The sequence below is a fragment of the Callorhinus ursinus genome, unplaced genomic scaffold (assembly GCF_003265705.2).
Source record: "Callorhinus ursinus isolate GAN/ISIS: 27379988/994484 unplaced genomic scaffold, GSC_fseal_2.0 scaffold2, whole genome shotgun sequence".
In the NCBI taxonomy this organism is placed as follows: Eukaryota; Metazoa; Chordata; class Mammalia; order Carnivora; family Otariidae; genus Callorhinus; species Callorhinus ursinus.
In genome coordinates this window covers 64880316-64900082 of record NW_027397064.1, presented here as the reverse complement: position 1 = coordinate 64900082, position 19767 = coordinate 64880316, and the positions used below count along the sequence as shown (strand labels likewise).

Genomic DNA, 19767 nt, shown 5'->3' with positions numbered 1-19767 from the left:
GGGCTCCCTGCTCCGCGGGAAGCCTGCTTCTCCCTCTCCCACTCCCCCTGCTTGTGTTCCCTCTCTCGCTGTGTTTCTTTCTGTCAAATAAATAAATAAAATCTTTAAAAATATATATATATATATCTTCATCTTTGAAGATGAACTGCATGTTTTTTTTTGTCATGGTTGTTATATCTTCTATTATGTTGCAAGGTTCTTATATTACATATCTAATTTTTAAATGGAATTCATTTTTATTCTTCCTAAAAAAAATGCAACTGATTATCAGAATACTTATTGTCTACACAAATGACCTCTCAATGACTCATAATTATTAAATTTTGTGACACGTTTGATTAAGAATCATCAAAAAGACACATTTCTGCCTGTGCTCTTATTTACTTGGTTGGGAAGTATTTTTAATAACTGTATGAAAAGTACTATTGTCAACACTGGTATGAGCACAAAAGACAATGGTCCCTGGTACCAGGAAATGAACATAAATGTATTTCCTTCTCTCTTGCTTATTTCTCATTTTCCAGTGAATACAGGGATAGCCCAGTTACACAATAAAAATATTTTCCAAAACAAAGTAAATCAACATATTTTAAATTCATTTCCCTACAAACCCTAATTGCTTTTAGAACTCCAAATGTCTATTTTTTGCTATTCTCTAATTTTGAATTTCTCATCAAAATCTCACAATTATTCCCAATGACAGGCCTGGAAACCTAGAATCACTGCTGAATTTAGTAGCTAATTCATCCTCATACATACCTGATAATGACACTAACCAAATGTCAATGAATGGTTAGGCCATTTTCCCGTGATACAGTAGAAGGAAAAGATAGATTTTGTGCCATCCTGTCCTTTCCCTACACAAAACTGACAACAACATCTACAAAATGAATCATCTGACAAAACGAGGACTGAAACAAGTAGATAGTGTAGGTAAAAAAGGAAAAAACGTATATAAAACTACTTTTTAGATAATAGAAATATTTAAGAATCACCTAAATAATTTTAAAACACAGAAAAAAAGACCCACCTAGAGTCGACAAAGGTCATTGCAAATCAAATGTAAATCAAAAAAATATTACAGAAATATACCTGTGACCCTAGCACTTGATGCCAAAATCTTAGCAAAAATGATTTTTGACTATCATTTTTAAAAGAAGGAAGCAGCATGCTTTCGCAGTAAAATCCTATTGGCCATCCTAGTATATGTTGTGAAGAACTAAATCAAGAGGAAAAGGACGAGGAAATTATATACTTTTAGAACTTCTCAGTATTTTATCTCAGGATGGTATTGACCATGGGGAAAGTGAACCAGAGACCCATTCGAATTAACCAACACATACTACATAGGTAAAACAACATATCTATATCTATTGATTTGTGACACTGGGATAATCCACATTTTATCCAAATATGAATATGTATATCCCTATGTTTTCTAAGAATCTTCACCTCGTTTTGCATATTAATATAACAGACTGGACTTTGAGAATTCATAAGCCAATTCTTTCGTATCTCCTTAAAATACCGTTGTACATTCCTTGTATCTTGTATTTGTGTAGTATCATTTTTCTGAAATTCAACCTTAAGTATAGATCTTCTTCAGCTTATGATGGGGTTACATCCCAGTAAGTCCAACATAACTTGAAAATATCGTTAAGTCAAATGCATTTACTACATCTAAGCTACAGAATATCATAGTTTAGCCTGTACTACTTTAAATGTGCTCAAAACACATTTAGCCTCAGTTGGGCAAAATCATCTCTCACAGAGCCTCTTTTGTAATAAAGTGTTGACTATCTCACGTAACTGATTAAATATTGTACCGAAAGTGAACAACAGAATGGTTGCAGGCGTACGGGCTGTTTACCCTCGGGGGGCTGACTGGGGGCCACAGCTCCTGCTGCCCAGCATCATGCAAGAGTATCATACAGCACATCGCTAGCCCAGGAAAATACCGAAATTCAGAATTCAAAGTACAGTTTCTATGGAGTGCATATCACTTTCGCACCATCATAAAGTCAAAAAATCTTAGGTTGATGACTTACATGTTTTAACAATAGGTCAGTATTCTACTAGGTGCTATGAGGAATTCAAAGTATTGGATATAATTTCTCTGATCCAAAACACTGTCCAATCTGGTTGAGGAGACAAGACCTTTTAGAGAAATACATGGCTTCGAGTAATCAAGTAACAAAATTAAGTGAAGTGGCAGGATTTGGATAGTAGTTGAATGGGTGAAGTTAGATGGAAAATTATATTCCTTGCAAAGAAAAAAAAATGAGCATAGCCCTGAAGATAGAACTGAGTGAGATATATCATAACAAAGAGAAGAAACTCTCTTGACTTGGGGGTGGGGTGGAGGTGTGGAAGATACTGGTAAATAACATTACATAATTAGATGTAAACATCACATAATTAGATTAAAAATCATGCTGACAAGTTTCACCCAAGTAAAGCAACTTGAGTATGAAGCAGAACAGGTTTGGACTTGGGAGTCAGTAAAAAGAAAAAAAGAGAAATAGATCACAAGTAGATGCATAGAGTATACATCTTTAAGATCCAAGATCTAGGTTAAAAAACCTCTAAGATTTAACAGGAAAAATAGTACATACAGTAGTTAATAGCACACGTGAGAGGAATATTGCCTGAGTTCAAATCCAAGGTTCGCTACTTACTGATTACGGGGACTCTTGCGAATTACATAGTATCATTGTGGCTCAATTAACTATAAAGTGGAACTAAAAATAATAAGACCCATAAATGAGTTAATATACAAGATTAAATTAGTTGATATATATAAAGTTTTAAGAATGGCCCTTTGGCATATAGTAAGTGTTATGAAAACATTGGCTTTTAGTGTTTTTGGAACTCACCATTCTCCTGGTTTGGGCCCAATGACTTCAAGTTTCTTACACTGTCAACTACCCTCTCTTCACTGCTTGTATTATATACCATTTTATGTAGCCCTCTGCAAAAGAGAATATTGTATGTTATATATTGATACTATTTACACACACACACACACACACACACACACACACACACACACCCCAGATGAGAAAAGAGGCAATAATTTCCAAAGACAGATGGACTGAAATCATCTTTTTTCTGCCAAATACTGGAAATTTAATAGCAAAGAAAAAATACAACTGAGAAGAAATGCTGCTATGAACCATTTGCTTTCAAAGAGCGGTCCTATTACAAAGAAGGATCTAAGAAGCTTATTAAAATGGACACTTTTACAGAAACAGTATGTTTTTGTTATTATTATTTGTCTTTTAAAGAAAAAGGAAACTAAATGAAACATTTAAGTCTTGCATCTGGCAAAGCCAACTTCTGGCAAATCAGGATATGGACTGACTTCAACTGGTTTTTTGGTTTTTGGGATTTTTTTTAGTAATAGAAGGGTTTAATTTGGAGACAATCCCATGCAAATTATAGTAAAACTTTGATAAAGATGGTTTAGTTTGCCTACTTGATTTCATCTTTAATCATGATGTGGCATGTCTAACACAATATAAGTGTACCGTAGTATAGATTTCAATTCCTAGGATCAAGGGGAAAGTGCACTCTCTGCATCATAAAGTTGACTGTAAAAATAATATTAGTAACTTAACATCATAATCTAATGTGCAGAATTGTTTTATATGTCAGTGAAAATTCTTGAGAAGCATTTGGTGAAAATTAAAAATTAACTGTTTCATTTAGATCAAACAGAAAATAGGCAAAACCTATACAATACAAACAGATACTTTTATATTTCAGTCATACAAATTAACTACATGCTATGGTTTATCTCACACAGGGTATCAGAATTGCTGAATTTGATTTTATTTAAAAACAAAATATGCAAATGGATACTTTATAAGTAAGCATCCTTATAATGATGGTGAAGAGAGTCTAAACTAAAGGGACTACTATATTTGTGTTTACAGTAGCAGATCTATAATTCAGAGACTAGTATTCATTAAACAAACTATCACCGACACTTCAGGCACACAGACTACTTACTGTCCATCTGTGTTTCTAGCTTCTTGTTTTTCTTCTTTGGAGTTTTGTGAGGACTCTCCAGTAACATTGCCAAGGGCTGAATCAGGATCATTTTTCAGTGTATTTATTATATCAGTAGATCCAGAAGGAATATCTTGTGACTTCAGAGAAATATTTTCAGCCTCATCTTTAGGCACTTCACACAGTTCTTCCTTTTCATCTATCTCTTCAAGGCTATGATCAGAGCTTATTCCAGCTACAAAGAAATGAAGATATAATCCTAAATATTAATTTGCCTCCTCATTCATCCCATGCAATCCTAGCAAGAAAGGAATTTTTAAAATTAGCTGGACTCTTTTAAATGCTGGTCCAAAACTAATAAGAAAATACTCTCCTAATGGTGAATAACCACATTAACATATAGTCAAATTAAACATACACAATTTTAAAAATAATATGCTATCATGCTAGTTTTTATTCATGACAGAGAAAAAAGTTATTTAAACTCATAATCTTCAAGTTACATATCTCTGAGAGATATCTATATATCTTTGAATTTAAATGATTTTACATTCATATAACAGCTCTAAATGTTAATTAAAAGAACATTAGATTTTATAATTTTAAATTTTATATATACAAGCATACTTATAAAATTTGACTCAGTAGTTACGAGAACTACAATGGAGAACTATCTGAGCCCCTTTCAAAAATACCAGTGCTCGTACCCTCTCCACACCTGTTAAATCAGAATCTCTGAAGGGTGGGGCCAAGAATTTTTAAGGCTCCTAAGGTGATTCTATATAAAACCAGGATTAAAAGCCACTGACTTAGATGCTTAATATACTTTTTGAAAATACAAACAAGTATTATACTTAGCTTGATTCTCGGAGGCAGTTTCCTTTAACAGGTTTTTCCTATATATTATCGGAAAGTATAATGAGCATACAAGCAGATATGCATACTCATGCTTCCTTCTTTTATGTTGGTTCATTTTATATAAATGGAAGCATATTATAACTGATGTTTTTCACCTTCTGTTTCTCCACTTAACTATGTCTGAAAAATCATCCCATATCAATGTGTGTGTGTGTGTGTGTGTGTGTGTGTGTGTGTGATTCTCTTCAAAAGCTGCAGTTAATATTTCATTGTATAAGAATGTGTTCTACCGTTATTCCTTTAGTACCAGCAACAAATGGCCAACAGTTTAAAAAGAGGAGACATCCTAATTGGTGTACACACTAGCTGTGAAATTTAATTTAAACCAAAGAATGAGGTTCTGAATCTTTGCTTATTTAAGTATAATTTAACACTTCTATTTACACAATAGCAGCTGAACAAAGTTTAATTTTACCACAATGGGGGGTGGGATGGTATAGCATTATAGTGATCAGCACATCCGTAAAATTTAATAAAAACTTCAACATATTTGAAGAGTATTTAAAGTAATGTATGTCTTTAATTTTATCTCTAGGCAGAAAAGTATGCAATTTATGCTATTTCATAAACAGATATGAAGATTTTTAATGACAGTTTCATTGTGAATTAAAAAAGGAGATTACTCAACAGAAAAAATATTAAGGACTCTGAATTTAAGTGAATTTTTAAAAAATATATTTTGGCAAGTCTTGTTTTATTATGACATGTGAAAGCATCATTATGATACCAGTGTACAATATTATGTGTCTACAATAGCATATATTTGTGCAGTAAGGGTATATTTATGTAATTTGAAAACCCTGAGAAAATTAATGTCTGTTCTGGTTTAGATGCAAATGTGTTTTATAAATGGCCCCTTGGCATATATTAAGCTCTTTACTAATTAGATTAACTCAGGTAACACTTAACAAATTACTGTTATCCTATTTCTCTCTTGCCCATGAAAAGTATTTCACATAGGAGCACCTGGGTGGCTCAGTCAGTTAAGCATCTGACTTTTTTTTTTTTTGGGGGGTGAATAGTTTTTTTTTTTTAATGTTTTATTTATTTATTCATGAGTGTCAGAGAGAGAGAGGCAGAGGCAGAGGGAGAGGGAGAAGCAGGCTCCCCGCCTAGCAGGGAGCCCGATGCGGGGCTCGATCCCAGGACCCCGGGATCATGACCTGAGCTGAAGGCAGACGGTGAACCATCTGAGCCACCCAGGCGCCCTGGAGTAAATAGTTTTAATGTGTAACAGTAGGCCAATCGGGGAAGATAAGACATCCGCCACAAGGCCCCAGCCCTTCTCCCATGATGCCCTGGGACCGGTGTGCCTGAGCTAGTCCCATGCCTGCCCCAGCCCTGAAGCCCCCAAGTCGCAGGGGAGGGTAGGAAAAGAAGGTGGATGTCTGGGGGCTCAGCCCCAAGAGTTCAGGGAGGCAAACACAGTTGAATTTGGCCTTGGAAAATTTGGTCTTGGAAAAACCCATCTTGGGATGCTGATCCATGAACTTCTTCAGAATCTCCTGCTTTTTCTGCTCGTCCGAGGTGGGCAGCCCCACGGACTTCTGCCTCTGGTCGTACAGCATCTTTTCCACCATGCTGCAGTCTCACTGTCCAGGTCCAGGTCTGACAGCTTGGAATTCTCAGGGTTGATCTTCTTGGTATTGATCTCAGGGTCACTGGACACCAAGCAGCTCCACCACTCCATCTTGTTGATCTTCTCCAGATGCACCGTCACCACCTTGCCATCCTCAATGAGCCATGAGCTCTCCTCCACCTTCACCTCGTTGTAGAGCTCCCCGTCAATGACTTAGGTCATTGACTTAGATCAGCTTAGGTCATGATCTCAGGGTCATGAGACTGAGCCTCGCTTTGGTCTCTGTGCTTAGCATGGAGTCTGCTTGAGATTCTGTTTTCCAACCCCTCTGCACCTCTCCCTGCTCAGGCACATGCTCTCTCTTTCTCACTCTCAAATAAATAAATAAATAAAATCTTTAAAAAAAAATTACATCTATTCTGGTAAACTACATTTTGTATTCATTCATTCATCCAAAAAATGCTCATTGTGTCAGATACTATTGCAGTTGCTGCCAGACAGAGTAGTTTTCTTTTTTAAAAACTGAGATACAATTCACACTCAGTAAAATTCATTTTTGGAATCCATGTTGAAATGCTTCATTTTGATAGATATATAGTTGGGTGACCACCACCACAATCAAGATATAGAACAAGTCCATCAATCTCCAAAATCCCTGGACCCTTTGGTGATCATACCCTCCCCCTAACCCTAGACCCTGGCAACTATTTTCTCTATAGTTTTACCCTTGCAAGAATGTCATCTAGCCATTTAAGACTGGCTTCCCCATTTAACATAATGCATTTGAGATTCAGCCATGTCACTGCATGTAGTATTCATTCCTTTGTATGGGTAGGTGGTAGCATTCCAATGTATGGATTGACCATAGTTCATCCATTCCTCAGTTTAGGGACATTAGGTTGTTTCTCATTTGGGGCAATTATGAATGAAAATTCTAAAATAATTTACATGTTAAGTTTTTGTGTACACAGAGGTTTTCATTTTTCTTGGAAAATACCTACGAGTGGGACTGCTGGGTTATACAGAAAATGAAAGCTTAAATTTTATTTTTAAAAACTTGTCAAACTATTTTCCAGATTGGCCACATAATTTTGCATTATTATAAGCAGTATGTGATATATTAATTTTAAATAATTTTAAATAAGGACTCATTCTGAGTTAATAAAAAATTGAATAAAATTATTTATAATGAAATGCAAGTATTACCTAACTATACATTTTTGCCATCTGGTTACAAAATAATTCCAAAAATTTAACATAAAAATCCCAATCAAAAGCAATACTACAGAAAATAAGCCATGCCTAGATAACAAAAGAGTACTCCAAGAAAGAAAAAAAATATATATATATATATTCTTTTATATTCGTAAAGTTAAACACTGGAAATAATAGAGTTCAAAGAGTTTTGCCAAAAAAAGCAGAAAGCCAAATAGAAGAAAATGCTGAAATCCTCCAAGGCCACTTATTTTTTCATCTTATGCCTTGCAATATTCATCTATCTGGTTAGGGAAAACATCAAACTCCAAACCTCTAAGAGAATTTCAAGTGAAAGGGGGAAACTACTATTTCTTTGAGACCTTTTTACACAAGGGATGACCAAGTAATGAAATGCTGATGTGGTGATAATCTTAATCTGCATTAAACAAAGCACCAGACAGGAAAGGCCCCATCACCTACATGTCAGAGATGCTACGGCTGTCTCGGCCGTTCGAGAGCACTCGGAGAGGGAAGCTTCATCCAGTAGTCTGGGCACAGTGGAGTGTTCGAGACTGGGGAGCCCAGGGCCAAGGGAGGCTTCTGCCAAAGAAGTAAAATCTGTGGAAATGGCACTTAGACAACAGAGTTAAGGCAAGCAGAGAACAAGAAGCATTTCGAAGAAATCAGATCTGTTAGCTCACAATGATCCATGCGTTAAACAAGAAGAGATAACTAGGGGGAAAAAAAGGAAGAGAGAGAAATAGGTATCAAGCAAAGTTTGAATAGCATTCACACCTTCTTTCTAATACTTCCGCATCTTCTCATTTCACTTATATAGTCTGATATTATTTAAATAAAATTCCTTGTGGAACAAAATAGTATCATTGATATTATTCTGGCTAAGACTTAAGAAATAAGAAAAATCATGACTTGGTATATAATGATAATGTTTTTAATCACAGAGGACAGGAGAATTCTTATATAAGATGTGTTAAAATCTCAAATTCCTAAAAATCACCTAAGGATTAAAGATTTAGGGGCATTTGGGTGTCCTGAGTTTCTCCCATGTTTATGAATATTAATTATAAAAATTAGATAGGGTTATATTGAGCAATTTTCATACCTATAAAATTATCTCCATGCTAAAGTACTGTCATCGTAATATTCTATTTTTGGTTAGACATTAGTCTGTCAGATTCATTTATACCTAACATTAAGTCTAAGAATTAAGAAATTTTATATTTATTCTTATAATAGCTACTATTAAAAATATAGGGAAACAGTATTAAATTATTTATTTTTATTGGCATTTCATTTATTTGGAGAATCCAAAATGAGACCATATAATAGAAAGTACTTCATGATAAATTTTTACCACTAAATTAGGACACTATGTATGTCAAATTCATACCTAGTACAGTTGTGTAAATAATAGTACCTTACACCTTGGTGTAAGTTTCTTCTGAACACACTAAGGTACATTCCTGACTAATATGTGTCCCTCTTAGGGAGGACATTAATAAGTCATAAGACACTGCATAAGGAAAGTTCTTAAGGTACCATCATAGAACTAAAATTTTGAGTTCTGCCAATTTCATACTCAACCCAGGGTGGAAAATTTTTCATTTCATAATATAAAATTTGGGAAATAGAGCCAAAGCATCTGTATCTCTTTCACAGACAGAGCATTATAACTAGATTCATTCCTCAACTGCCATGAAAGGTCTCTTTCAGGAGCTACATGATGTGGAATAAAGGTGTCCTACCTGGGCTGAGCAGCCCCTCGGGAGAGTTTGCTTTCAAAACACCATCCGAAGAAACCGTGCGTCCTGCCTGCAGGGCTGGGGGACAGAAGCAGCACAACTTACAAACAAGTCACATTCAGAAATGTAGCAATTCCTTAGCAGCTTAGTTTATTTTTATATAATTTGGGAAGAGAGAGCCCTAACTTTGTTAGAAGCCACTTAATCGACTTAGCTTCCCCTTCCTACAGGTAGTCAGTCCCGGAATGAGAGTGTCCTGAAGAGATTCACAAATGATCACATGCTCAATTTTAGGATCAGGGAGCTATACAAATTTTTTTTTTTTTTTTTTTTTTTTTTTTGTTATTGCAGATTTTAAAAAGGTAGTTAAGTGAGAATAACCAGGGACTATCTAAATATTATTAAAATTCATTAAAAGCCTAAGTTTAAGTATTGTCTTTTAGTAAAAAGACCTGATTTATAACCTGTATCACTTTACTGTCTCTATGAAACAAGACCTAATACACACATAATGTTAATGGGAAAAGTAACATTACCAGTGACAGGACTACTTTCATCACTTGGATGCAGGGGTATTTTGGAGGGTGGGGAAGGTGCTTTTCGCTTTGTCCTCTTCAAAGATGAATTGCCAACGGATGTACTACTGAGCTGCAGTGAGCCAGTTCTCACTATGCCTGCTCCACAGGGACTCTGGGAAACAAAATGACCAGACACGATCTCCATTTAGAAATTAATAGCGAACTTCAGGAAGAGGCTGACCTTTACATCAACTGCTTCATACGCCAGTATGAAACATAAGAGTCATTCATTCAGAAAACCTTTATGGAGCATCTGCCATGTGCCAGGAAATGGATATGTAAAGTAAAATAAAATAGGATGGAAGAATGGCATACAAACAACCAATTATCATGTGGAAGACTCGTAAGCATAATAGTTAAAAACTAGCTGTCAAAGAAAAATACGGAGAAAATATGGATGTAAAGTAAGAGGTGAAAAAGAAGAATATCTGTATGTTAAAACAGCTGGTTTGATTAATCTTTCTTTTTTAGTACTAACGTATTAATGACAAACATCTCAAAAATTTCTATGTCTACCCAGAGCAAGGTCATTTGAGGTCACCGACTCTATACACGGCTAATGCTCACACGCCTGGCATGTGACCGTCAGCAGACCCGGAGACAGGCCTGCCTTAGCAGGCTGCCTGGTGCCTCCTGGCACACTGCCACATCATCTAACCTGATTCAAAGAGTTGTTCATAGTTTTTTGTCTCCAATTTCTCATCCTCCACTTGAACACTTTCAACCAGATATTTGCCAACTTTTGATCCATTAAAACTATTCCTGTCAAAGTCGTCAATGACCACCACCACAACTAAACTAGTGGTTAATTCTCAGAACTCATTTATTTGATCTGTTTGCAGCATTCGACAGAATAGACCACCCTCTTAAAATTCTCTCTTTCTTACTTCCAGATCACCACATTCCTAGTCTGCACAGATCCCAACGTTCCATTTTCTTTTAGGGCCCTTTTTCATCTCAGTCCTTGCATACACTCTCTTCAGTATCTATGTTCACTCTCTTGGTAATCTCCCCTATTCCCTTGGATTTATGTATTATTCATATGCCAATTAATTCCAGACTTATCCCTCCCTCCTAGACCTCTATCTGATCTCCACTTAATATCTAAGGCGATTTCAAACATGGCCTGTCTGAAACTGGGATCCTGATAATCCCTCCTTTCCCCTCTCCCATCAGAAATAATCCTGTTCCCACAGTCTCTCCTGTTTCAGGAAAGAGCAAGTCATCCCTCCATCGGTTCAGGACAGTGACTCTGGAGTTCTCCCCATCTCCTTTCCCTCTCACACTCCACAGGAAGTCCATCTCGGCGGCTCATCCAGCTTGACTGTTACCACATGATCTGGATCATCACCCAGAACCTCCTAAATGGACTCTGCTTCCACACTGTGTCCCTACAGCCCTTTCTCAACATACCAGCAAAAGGATCCTATCAAAACCTGTTTGTTTAGGTCACTTTGTTCAAAACCAAATAACAGTTTCCCAGTTGGCATGGCAAGGCCAAAGTCCGGGTGCGGGCTTCTAAGGCAGTTAACTGCCTAGCCCCTAGATCTCTCCGACCACCTCTTGCCCTACGTGTCATCTCATAGGGACAGAGCACAGTTAGGTCCACAATGGCAGGCACTTGATGGAACACCTCTCACTGAGGTTAACTCCTCCTAACAGGGGGCAGAAAGGGTGGCACCTGGCTGACCTGATGGGGAGTCAAACCATAAATGGCCTCCATACCAACTGAGGAATAGCTGCAGCCACCAACTTCCTCTCCCCTTAGTACTGTGGTCCTTCGTCCAGAACTTTTCAGGCCAATCCATCACGGAAAGAGTTAAAGCCTGCCACCCAAACCCAGACTGATTCAGTCACTAAAGCCAATTCCAATTAAATCTAAGGGCCACCCCTCACCCCCCACCCGCTCCAAAGTGGATGTGGGGACAGATCCTCAACTGCAGTTTGGACTTTTGAAACAATCAAGAGAAGGACCCTTGGCAATAAAGGGCTGATGAGGAAATGCACTGTATCGTACAGCTGGATGAGCAGTATTTAAATGTCATTTTGAGTAGAATATAAAGTTTTCTTCTTATTGATTAATGATATATCTCTGTGTTTGGAAACTTTCATTTGCTATCTTATAAAATTAACAAGTTTAGGAGTCATTAGGAAAAAGGCTAAAAATTCTCCTAAAACAATGCAGCCACTTCACTTTTCAAAATAATGATGTAATAAGTGTCAAAAGCAGTAGAATATGTCATTTTATTTCTCAGATGAATTTACTTATTAGTAAAGCCCTAATAAAGCATGCTTCCTTCCTCTCATAGACTTACTTTACCAGTAAGAACACAGCAAGTGATCAGTGAGTAACTGCTGAATGCACAAATTTAGGGCAGCATTTGATTTTCCTCCTACTTCCATGCTGAAAACTTGTTTCCCATGCTTAGTCTGATTGCTTTCATGAGGTCTAGAATACAAACCTGTGCTCCCCGTTAGGCCAGATTCCCAATCACTGTCATTTATTGGTCTTTTCTATTACCTGATAAAAACAGTCACGACTTGAATTAGTCACGAATTTCTCAAATGACAGTATCTGTTTAGGAGTTAGAGCTCTTAAATTTTCGTCATAATAAAATATACGGTACAGAAATTAGAAGGGAGGAATTTATATTGCAGACTCACAAGTTTATATGAACCTATCCATAACTCAAAGACAAAATAAAAATAGACTCACATATTTCATTTATGTCCCTAGAGGTCTTAAAATAAGCAAATTTTTTTGTACAGGATATTTCTATGGATAAAGAATTTAAAATTTGTCAAAATACACAGATTTTAGTTTTACTAAAAAACTTTCAATAGCATTTATGAAGACAGCTGAGGGAAAAGAAAACACATAACATTTTGAAGGAGCACATCTTTTATAACTTTATCCTACAGAACTTAACTCCCTTTACCCTGTTTTGCAGGTGTAACATGAATATAAATGGACATACATTATTAGAGTTGCAACTGGATCACAGAGACTAAGAAAGAAGACATTAAGACAGCATGACTGTCACTGAGTGGTACCAGAAAGATACACATGACCTGTCATAACTAGATTCCATGGTATAATTAATGGTTAAAACTTACTAAGTTTATGACAAAACTGTAAATTTAACAACTTATGTAGGATGGGCCAAGGGCAGGAGTTTTCAAGGAATAAGAATGGTGAGTTTAGATCATCAGCAACAGATTAATGATGGAAATGGAAGTTTTGTCCTAGGGTACAATAATATTAGTGTTAGTGTTCAAGGAAATAGCTTAATATATATTTCTTGTCTTTCAAGACAGACAAGAGTTTTGTTGTTGCTGTTGTTGTTAGAGAGAGAGAGAGCGTAGGGGAGGGGGAGAGGGAGATGGAGAGAGAGAATCTTAAGCAGGCTCCATCCCCAGCACAGAGCCTGACACTGGGCTCCACCTCATGACTCTAGGATCATGACCTGAGCCAAAATCAAGAGTCAGATGCTTAACTGACTGAGCCACTCAGGCGCCCCTGCTTTTTTTTTCTTTTTTAAAGACTACTAGAGGGCGCCTGGGTGGCTCAGATGGTTCAGCGTCTGCCTTCGGCTCAGGTCATGATCCCAGGGTCCTGGGATCGAGTCCCGCATCGGGCTCCCTGCTCCTTGGGAGCCTGCTTCTCCCTCTGCTTCTCTCTCTCTCTCCCTCTCTCTCTGTCTCTCATGAATAAATAAATAAAATCTTTAAAAAAAAAAAAAAAGACTACTAGAAAATAATTTCAATCAGCTAGGAAGGAAAGGTAACAGAAATCAAACTTGGGAGTTACTTTGTGTTAAAATAAAACATCACCATTAAGACCAAAGTGGAGGAACCCCTGGACCTTGAGAAAGGGATGTTCTATATCTACTGCAAACATCCTTTTCTTGGTAAAAGCCCACAGGAGAAGAAGAAGCGTTTAAGTTAGAAGATCTAGGTGTTCCTAAATAGACTACAACAAGAAAAGCGGTGTATACTGAGGAATGTGGGTGGAGTATATGTAGCCAGCACGTAAGAATAGAGAGGGTCCTAACCCAAGAATGACTACTTCTAGAAAGCAGACTCACTAAACCACCACAGATGCTTAAGTAAACACATCATGAGTTCCATACAAAATGCTAGGGAAACAAAAGCAAAAGTGTACTATTGGGACTTCAAGATAAGAAGCACAGCAAAGGAAACAACAAAACTAAAAGGTAACCTACAGAATAGGAGAAGATATTTACGAATGACATATCTGATAAAGGGTCAGTATTCAAAATCTACAAAGAACTTATTAAACTCAACACCCAAAAAACAAATAATCCAGTTAAGAAATGGGCTAATATATGAATAGACATTTTTCCAAAGAAGACATCCAGATGGTCAACAGACACATGAAAAAATGCTCATCATCACTTGGCCTTAGGGAAATACAAGTCAAAACTACAATGGGATACCACCTCACACCAGCCAGAATGGCTAAAATCCACAACACAAGAAACAACTGATGTTGGCAAGGATGCAGAGAAAGGGGAACCCTCTTACACTGTTGGTGGGAATGCAACCTGGTACTGCCACTCTGGAAAACAGTATGGAGGTTCCTCAAGAAGTTAAAAATAGAGCTACCCTATGGCCCAGCAATTGCACTACTAGGTATTTACCCAAAGGATACAAAAATACCAATTCAAAGGGGTACATGCACCCCAATGTCTATAGCAGCATTATCAACAAAAGCCAAATTATGGAAAGAGCCCAAATGTCCATTGACTGACGAATGAATAAATAAGATGTAGTGTGTGTGTGTGTGTGTGTGTGTGTGTGTGTGTGTGTGTGTGATGGAATATTACTCAGCCATAATAAAGAATGAAATCTTGCCATTTGCAATGATGTGGAGGTGAACGGAGCTAGAGTGTATTATGCTAAGTGAAATAAGTCAGAGAAAAACAAATACCATAGGATTTCACTCATATGTAGAATTTAAAGCAAAATAGATGGAAAATAGGGGAAAGAAAAAAGAGAGGGAGGCATATAAAAAAGGCTTTTATTTTTTAAAGATCTTATTTGAGAGAGAGAGAGCACAAGCAGGGGGTGGGGTGGGCAGGGGCGTGGGGAGAGGGAGAAGCAGACTCCTCGAGGAGCAGGGAGCCCGACTTGGGGCTTGATCCCAAGACCACGGGATCATGGCCTGAGCCAATCCTGGGATCATGACCTGAGCCAAAGTCAAACACTTAACCGTTGAGCCACCCAGACGCCCCAAGAGACCCTTAGCTACAGAGAACAAACTGAGGGTTGCTGGAGGGGAGGGGGGATGGGTTAGATGGATGATGGGGATTAAGGAGAGCACCTGTGTTGAGCACTGGGTGTTACAGGTAAGTGGTGAATCATCAGATTCTACTCCTGAAACTAATATTACATTATATGTTAACTAGAATTTAAATAAAAACTTGAAACATTAAAAATAAATAAAATGCTAAAAATTTAAAAAAAGAAAGAAAGAAAAAAGGCAAGGAAGGCCATTAGTGTCTAACTAAGCTTCATGCATAAGCCCTAGTTTTCCTGTGCCTTTCAGGAGTATACGCCTAATAGTGTCCTAACCGCTCTACCCTTGCATTAGTCAGGCATGAGCCACCCGGTATTTTTGAAAGTCAGTTTGTGTCTAACTGGAGAGAGGCTTCTAGAGGGTTTGCAAGTTGGAAGGCGGCCTAGTGTAATGCTTACCAAACAAATGAGCTTTGGAGATAATGTCAGGGCTTGAACCAGGGAGCATGGCCATCTAGTGTCTCTGCAACGTTCAGCCTCCTCATCTATGAAGTGGGACAAGTAAGAGTACCTAAACCTCAGAAGGGGCTGGATGCTTATGTGAAATGACGTGTGAAAACTCAGCACAGTGCTTAGTATACAGTACCTGCTCCATAAATATTAACTAATGTAACATGCAGCTCATCTGTTTTTAAGTATGTGAGTGTGATCTGTAAATAAAATAAGCAAATGATGGTTCTAATGTAGAGTGAAAAGTATGGATAAAAGGAGGTACTTATTCTAAGATTGTACTTTGCAGTGATGGTGGTGCTAAGAGTCCTAGTACAGTCCATCACCATTATGATCAACCTTAAAACCTCAACAGTGCCCAGCATTCAGGAACTGGTGGTTAGTCCACTGCATAAGCCAAATTCATTGTGTGTAATTCATTATGTGTAAAAATGCCACCTTTATGTCACCTCAGGCAGCTCCATCCTACCTTAAAGGAATTTAATAAAAGCACAACACTTAACGCTAATTTGTTAAATCTTGGTGATGGGTATATGAATGTGTACAATACATAAATTTGAATATTTCATAAATTTAATGTAAAGAATTAAAGTTGAAAAACTATTTAGAACGGTCTTTAGCTTTCAGCACCAAGATACATTTCCTTTGGCCAAACTATGACTGAAATTTTTTAAAAGAAGTTGAGATTAAACTGTATTTAAATCCAAAGGGTTTACAAAACAAGAACTCAGGTTTCTACTTACTAGGGGAAAATGCTTTGGTTAATGATTAGAGATGTTCAATTATTTACTTTAGTTAGAGTCACTAAGTCTGCCTGCCATTAGTGAAAACTGCACCCTAACAGGAATGCACATCACTGAATTTTACAGTCTGTGAAAAGGAAAATCCTGCACAGAGAAGAGAACACTCTAGCGAAAGTGACAAGGTCAAGTTGAAAACCATGCCAGATACTTAATCCCTCAGAATTCACACCCAGATCAGGATTTACTGGTTCAAAATGGAACTAAATTTAGCTGAAGAAAATAGAATTGAATGGCATTCAGTAGATTTACTGAGTACTAGCTCTGTACAAGTTGTTAGATCACTTATTAATCACAGTTGAATTATAATATGTGGGTCACTGAAATCAGTATATTCTGTAGAAAAGAGTAAAGGAAAAATTGCAAATAGAAAAAGAAGAAAAAAACTTGAATCAAAGGACAGAAATACAGTAGCCCAACTTCAAGGACATTGTTAAATGTTTCTATTAGAAGCTTTGGCTTTTTATTTCTGTTTATGATTTCCACATGTGGGGAGGAATGGGTTAGAGGAGAAAACCTAAGCCACCCTTGAAACTGTCTAAAAACTCATACTTTTTTTTTTTCTTCAGTGCCAGAATCACATTATCCTTCTCCAACTTGGATACTCTATAAATACTAAAAACATACTATTTAATTTACTATGAATTATATCCCAATGAGTGACCTTTTACATAACTAACCAAAGGTCAAGTTTCAACTCTTTAACTTCTTTTGAGATTTTATTTACTTATTTATTTGAGAGAGTGAGAGAGCACAAGCAGGGGGAGCAGCAGAGGGAGAAGGAGAAGCAGGCTCCCCGATGAGCAAGGAGCCCGACATGGGGCTCAGCCCCAGGACCCTGGGATCATGACCTGAGCCAAAGGCAGACCCTCAATTGATTGAGCCACCCAGGTGGCCCTGAGTTTGAATTCTTAACTCTTGATGAAAGAATTCTTTCTAAAATAATTTTACAACTTAGACAACAGATCAGTTTTCTTAAACTTCAAAATGTATAATTATAATAAAGTAAATATAATATAGAAGTATGAGGTACTGTAATGAATTTGCAAAATAAGCAAAGCTGTTAAGTTTTTTTTCAATCACAATGAATTCAGTTTTACTGATTTGATCATAAAATTAGCACAATCTCATATAAGATGCAAACAATGCATACAATGGTAAGGGAAAAAAAAAAAGAAAAATCCCTATAAATCCCAACAAATACAGGTTACCTCATAGAAGTTTTGGTGTTCAACCCTTTATACATATCCTCTATACTTCAATACACACACACATGCATTTTTTTTTGACTTGTATTGAATGAAGGCCTAAATGCCAATTTCTTTCTTTATGAAGTTTTTAAAAATAAAATGCTATTTCGGTGAGGCTAGGGAATGTTTGTATTGCTGCCCTGAATCTTTTTCAGCACCCTCCCCCCCTTAAATAGATTTCTCCGACTCCTAAAAATCTAGGACTTATATATCCTACTTCCATGTTCTCTCAATAAGCCTGTTTTAAGATCCTTCATTGACAGCACTGGAAGTCTTAGCCTGTCTAGGTCAACTTAGATGAAGAAAACTCCTATCAGTGAAGGGGTGTAAGAAAGAGAGGGGATATGTCCGGTATCAGACTACTGTCTGTAGGGTAAGGAGAAACAGGGCAGTGGTATCAGGGCCTGGAGCTATTAAAGCCTCACCACGTAAGCAGTCATCTATTCTGCCAATTTTAATCATAAATTCTATGACATCAAGTAATGAGATTAGAGCTGGATTCACTTAGAGGTGTCTAAATACCACCACCACTTTTAACTTTTATCTTTTTTGGTTACTAAAATTATAATCCCTTCAGAGGATTCTGGGTGGCCAAGCTTGCCACTAGATTTCTCTCAAAATGTTCTAGATTCAAACTCCTCATTAGTCAATGATAACACCTGCATCCTCTAGGTAACAAACTCATTAACCTGAGCATATCTTCCTCAAACTTTGTATCCTCACCTCTTTTTATTGATGCCCAAAGTACTGGTGTTGACTTTTGTGTTATGGTCAGGAGTTCAGGGAGAAAGATGTCAGTTAATCCATGTTTTATTTCATTATTATACTTTAGAGTTTCAAAAATCCTCAGAGAAATAATACCAGGACTAGGTATCACTATCTGATTAACACTGATCAAACCAAAGATCCATGTAACAAAGCACTTTTATCTGTTAAAGGCCAATTTTAAAAGACAACAGAAGAATAAAATAATTTGATCACACTAGAGTTGGAAGAGACCTTTGGAAATTTAGTTACAAAATCTTATGTACAGAGGAGAAACCCAAGCCACAAAGAAGTTCAAAGGCTTGCTCTTCAAGGTAGAAGACAAAGAAGGCAATGAGAAAAATAATGACAACAACAGACCTATTGGTAGATTCAAGACTCTCTCTCAAGCCAGAGTAGGACTGCTTCTGCCATAATATACTTCCTTTTCAGCCCTTCTCCATGTGGATCAGAAAAAAACCCACAAATTTTACAACCTGGGTTATACTCTTGCAAGGTTTTTAAATTTTTCTCCCTAAAGTAACCTGTGCTTTCATTTCATCAACCCTATAATACTTTGAGATATCATATAACCAAGTCTTATTAGTGGTAATCCCTTACTAATGACATTTTTTAAATGCCCAAAGATGAGGGCCTAACTCAGTAATACATCTCCGATGAAAAAAGAGAAGATAAATCAGGAGAAATCAGAGCTCAGGTCAAGTTAAAAATACAGATGATGGTGGTAATCAAGGCTCTCCTGGTCAGTGATCAGAACAAAGAAGTGTCGGGGAGGGGAGGGCTCCTGGGTGGCTCAGTCGGTTAAGTGGCTGCCTTCGGCTCAGGTCATGATCCCAGGGTCCTGGGATCAAGCCCCGCATCAGGCTCCCTGCTCAGTGGGGAGCCTGCTTCTCCCTCTCCCACTCCCCCTGCTTGTGTTCCCTTTCTTGCTCTCTCTCTCTCTGTCAAATAAATAAATAAAATCTTAAAAAGGAAGAAGAAGAAAAGAAGAAAAAGAAAAGAAGAAGAAGAAGAAAGAAGAAAAGAAGAGAAGAAGAAGAAGAAGAAGAAGAAGAAGAAGAAGAAGAAGAAGAAAGAAGGAAGAAGAAGAAAGAAGGAAGAAGGAAGAAGGAAGAAGGAAGAAGGAAGAAG

At 37.2% G+C, this 19767-nt stretch overlaps 1 protein-coding gene across 12 annotated transcripts in view; it reads right to left on the bottom strand.

Moving 5' to 3' along the window:
- Positions 1-19767, bottom strand: part of COBLL1 (cordon-bleu WH2 repeat protein like 1) — a 159880-nt gene that overhangs the window by 11916 nt on the left and 128197 nt on the right. For 10 of the 12 annotated variants that reach the window (XM_073883170.1, XM_025853720.2, XM_073883160.1 and 7 more), the window contains 5 exons: positions 10008-10161; positions 9475-9549; positions 8189-8308; positions 4015-4249; positions 2877-2971 (listed from right to left, as the gene is read on the bottom strand). In XM_073883170.1, coding sequence (XP_073739271.1) covers positions 2877-2971; positions 4015-4249; positions 8189-8308; positions 9475-9549; positions 10008-10161 — 679 coding nt within the window. The remainder of the gene's footprint in view (positions 1-2876; positions 2972-4014; positions 4250-8188; positions 8309-9474; positions 9550-10007; positions 10162-19767) is intronic. The other 2 variants (XM_073883167.1, XM_073883176.1) reach the window with 1 other exon arrangement.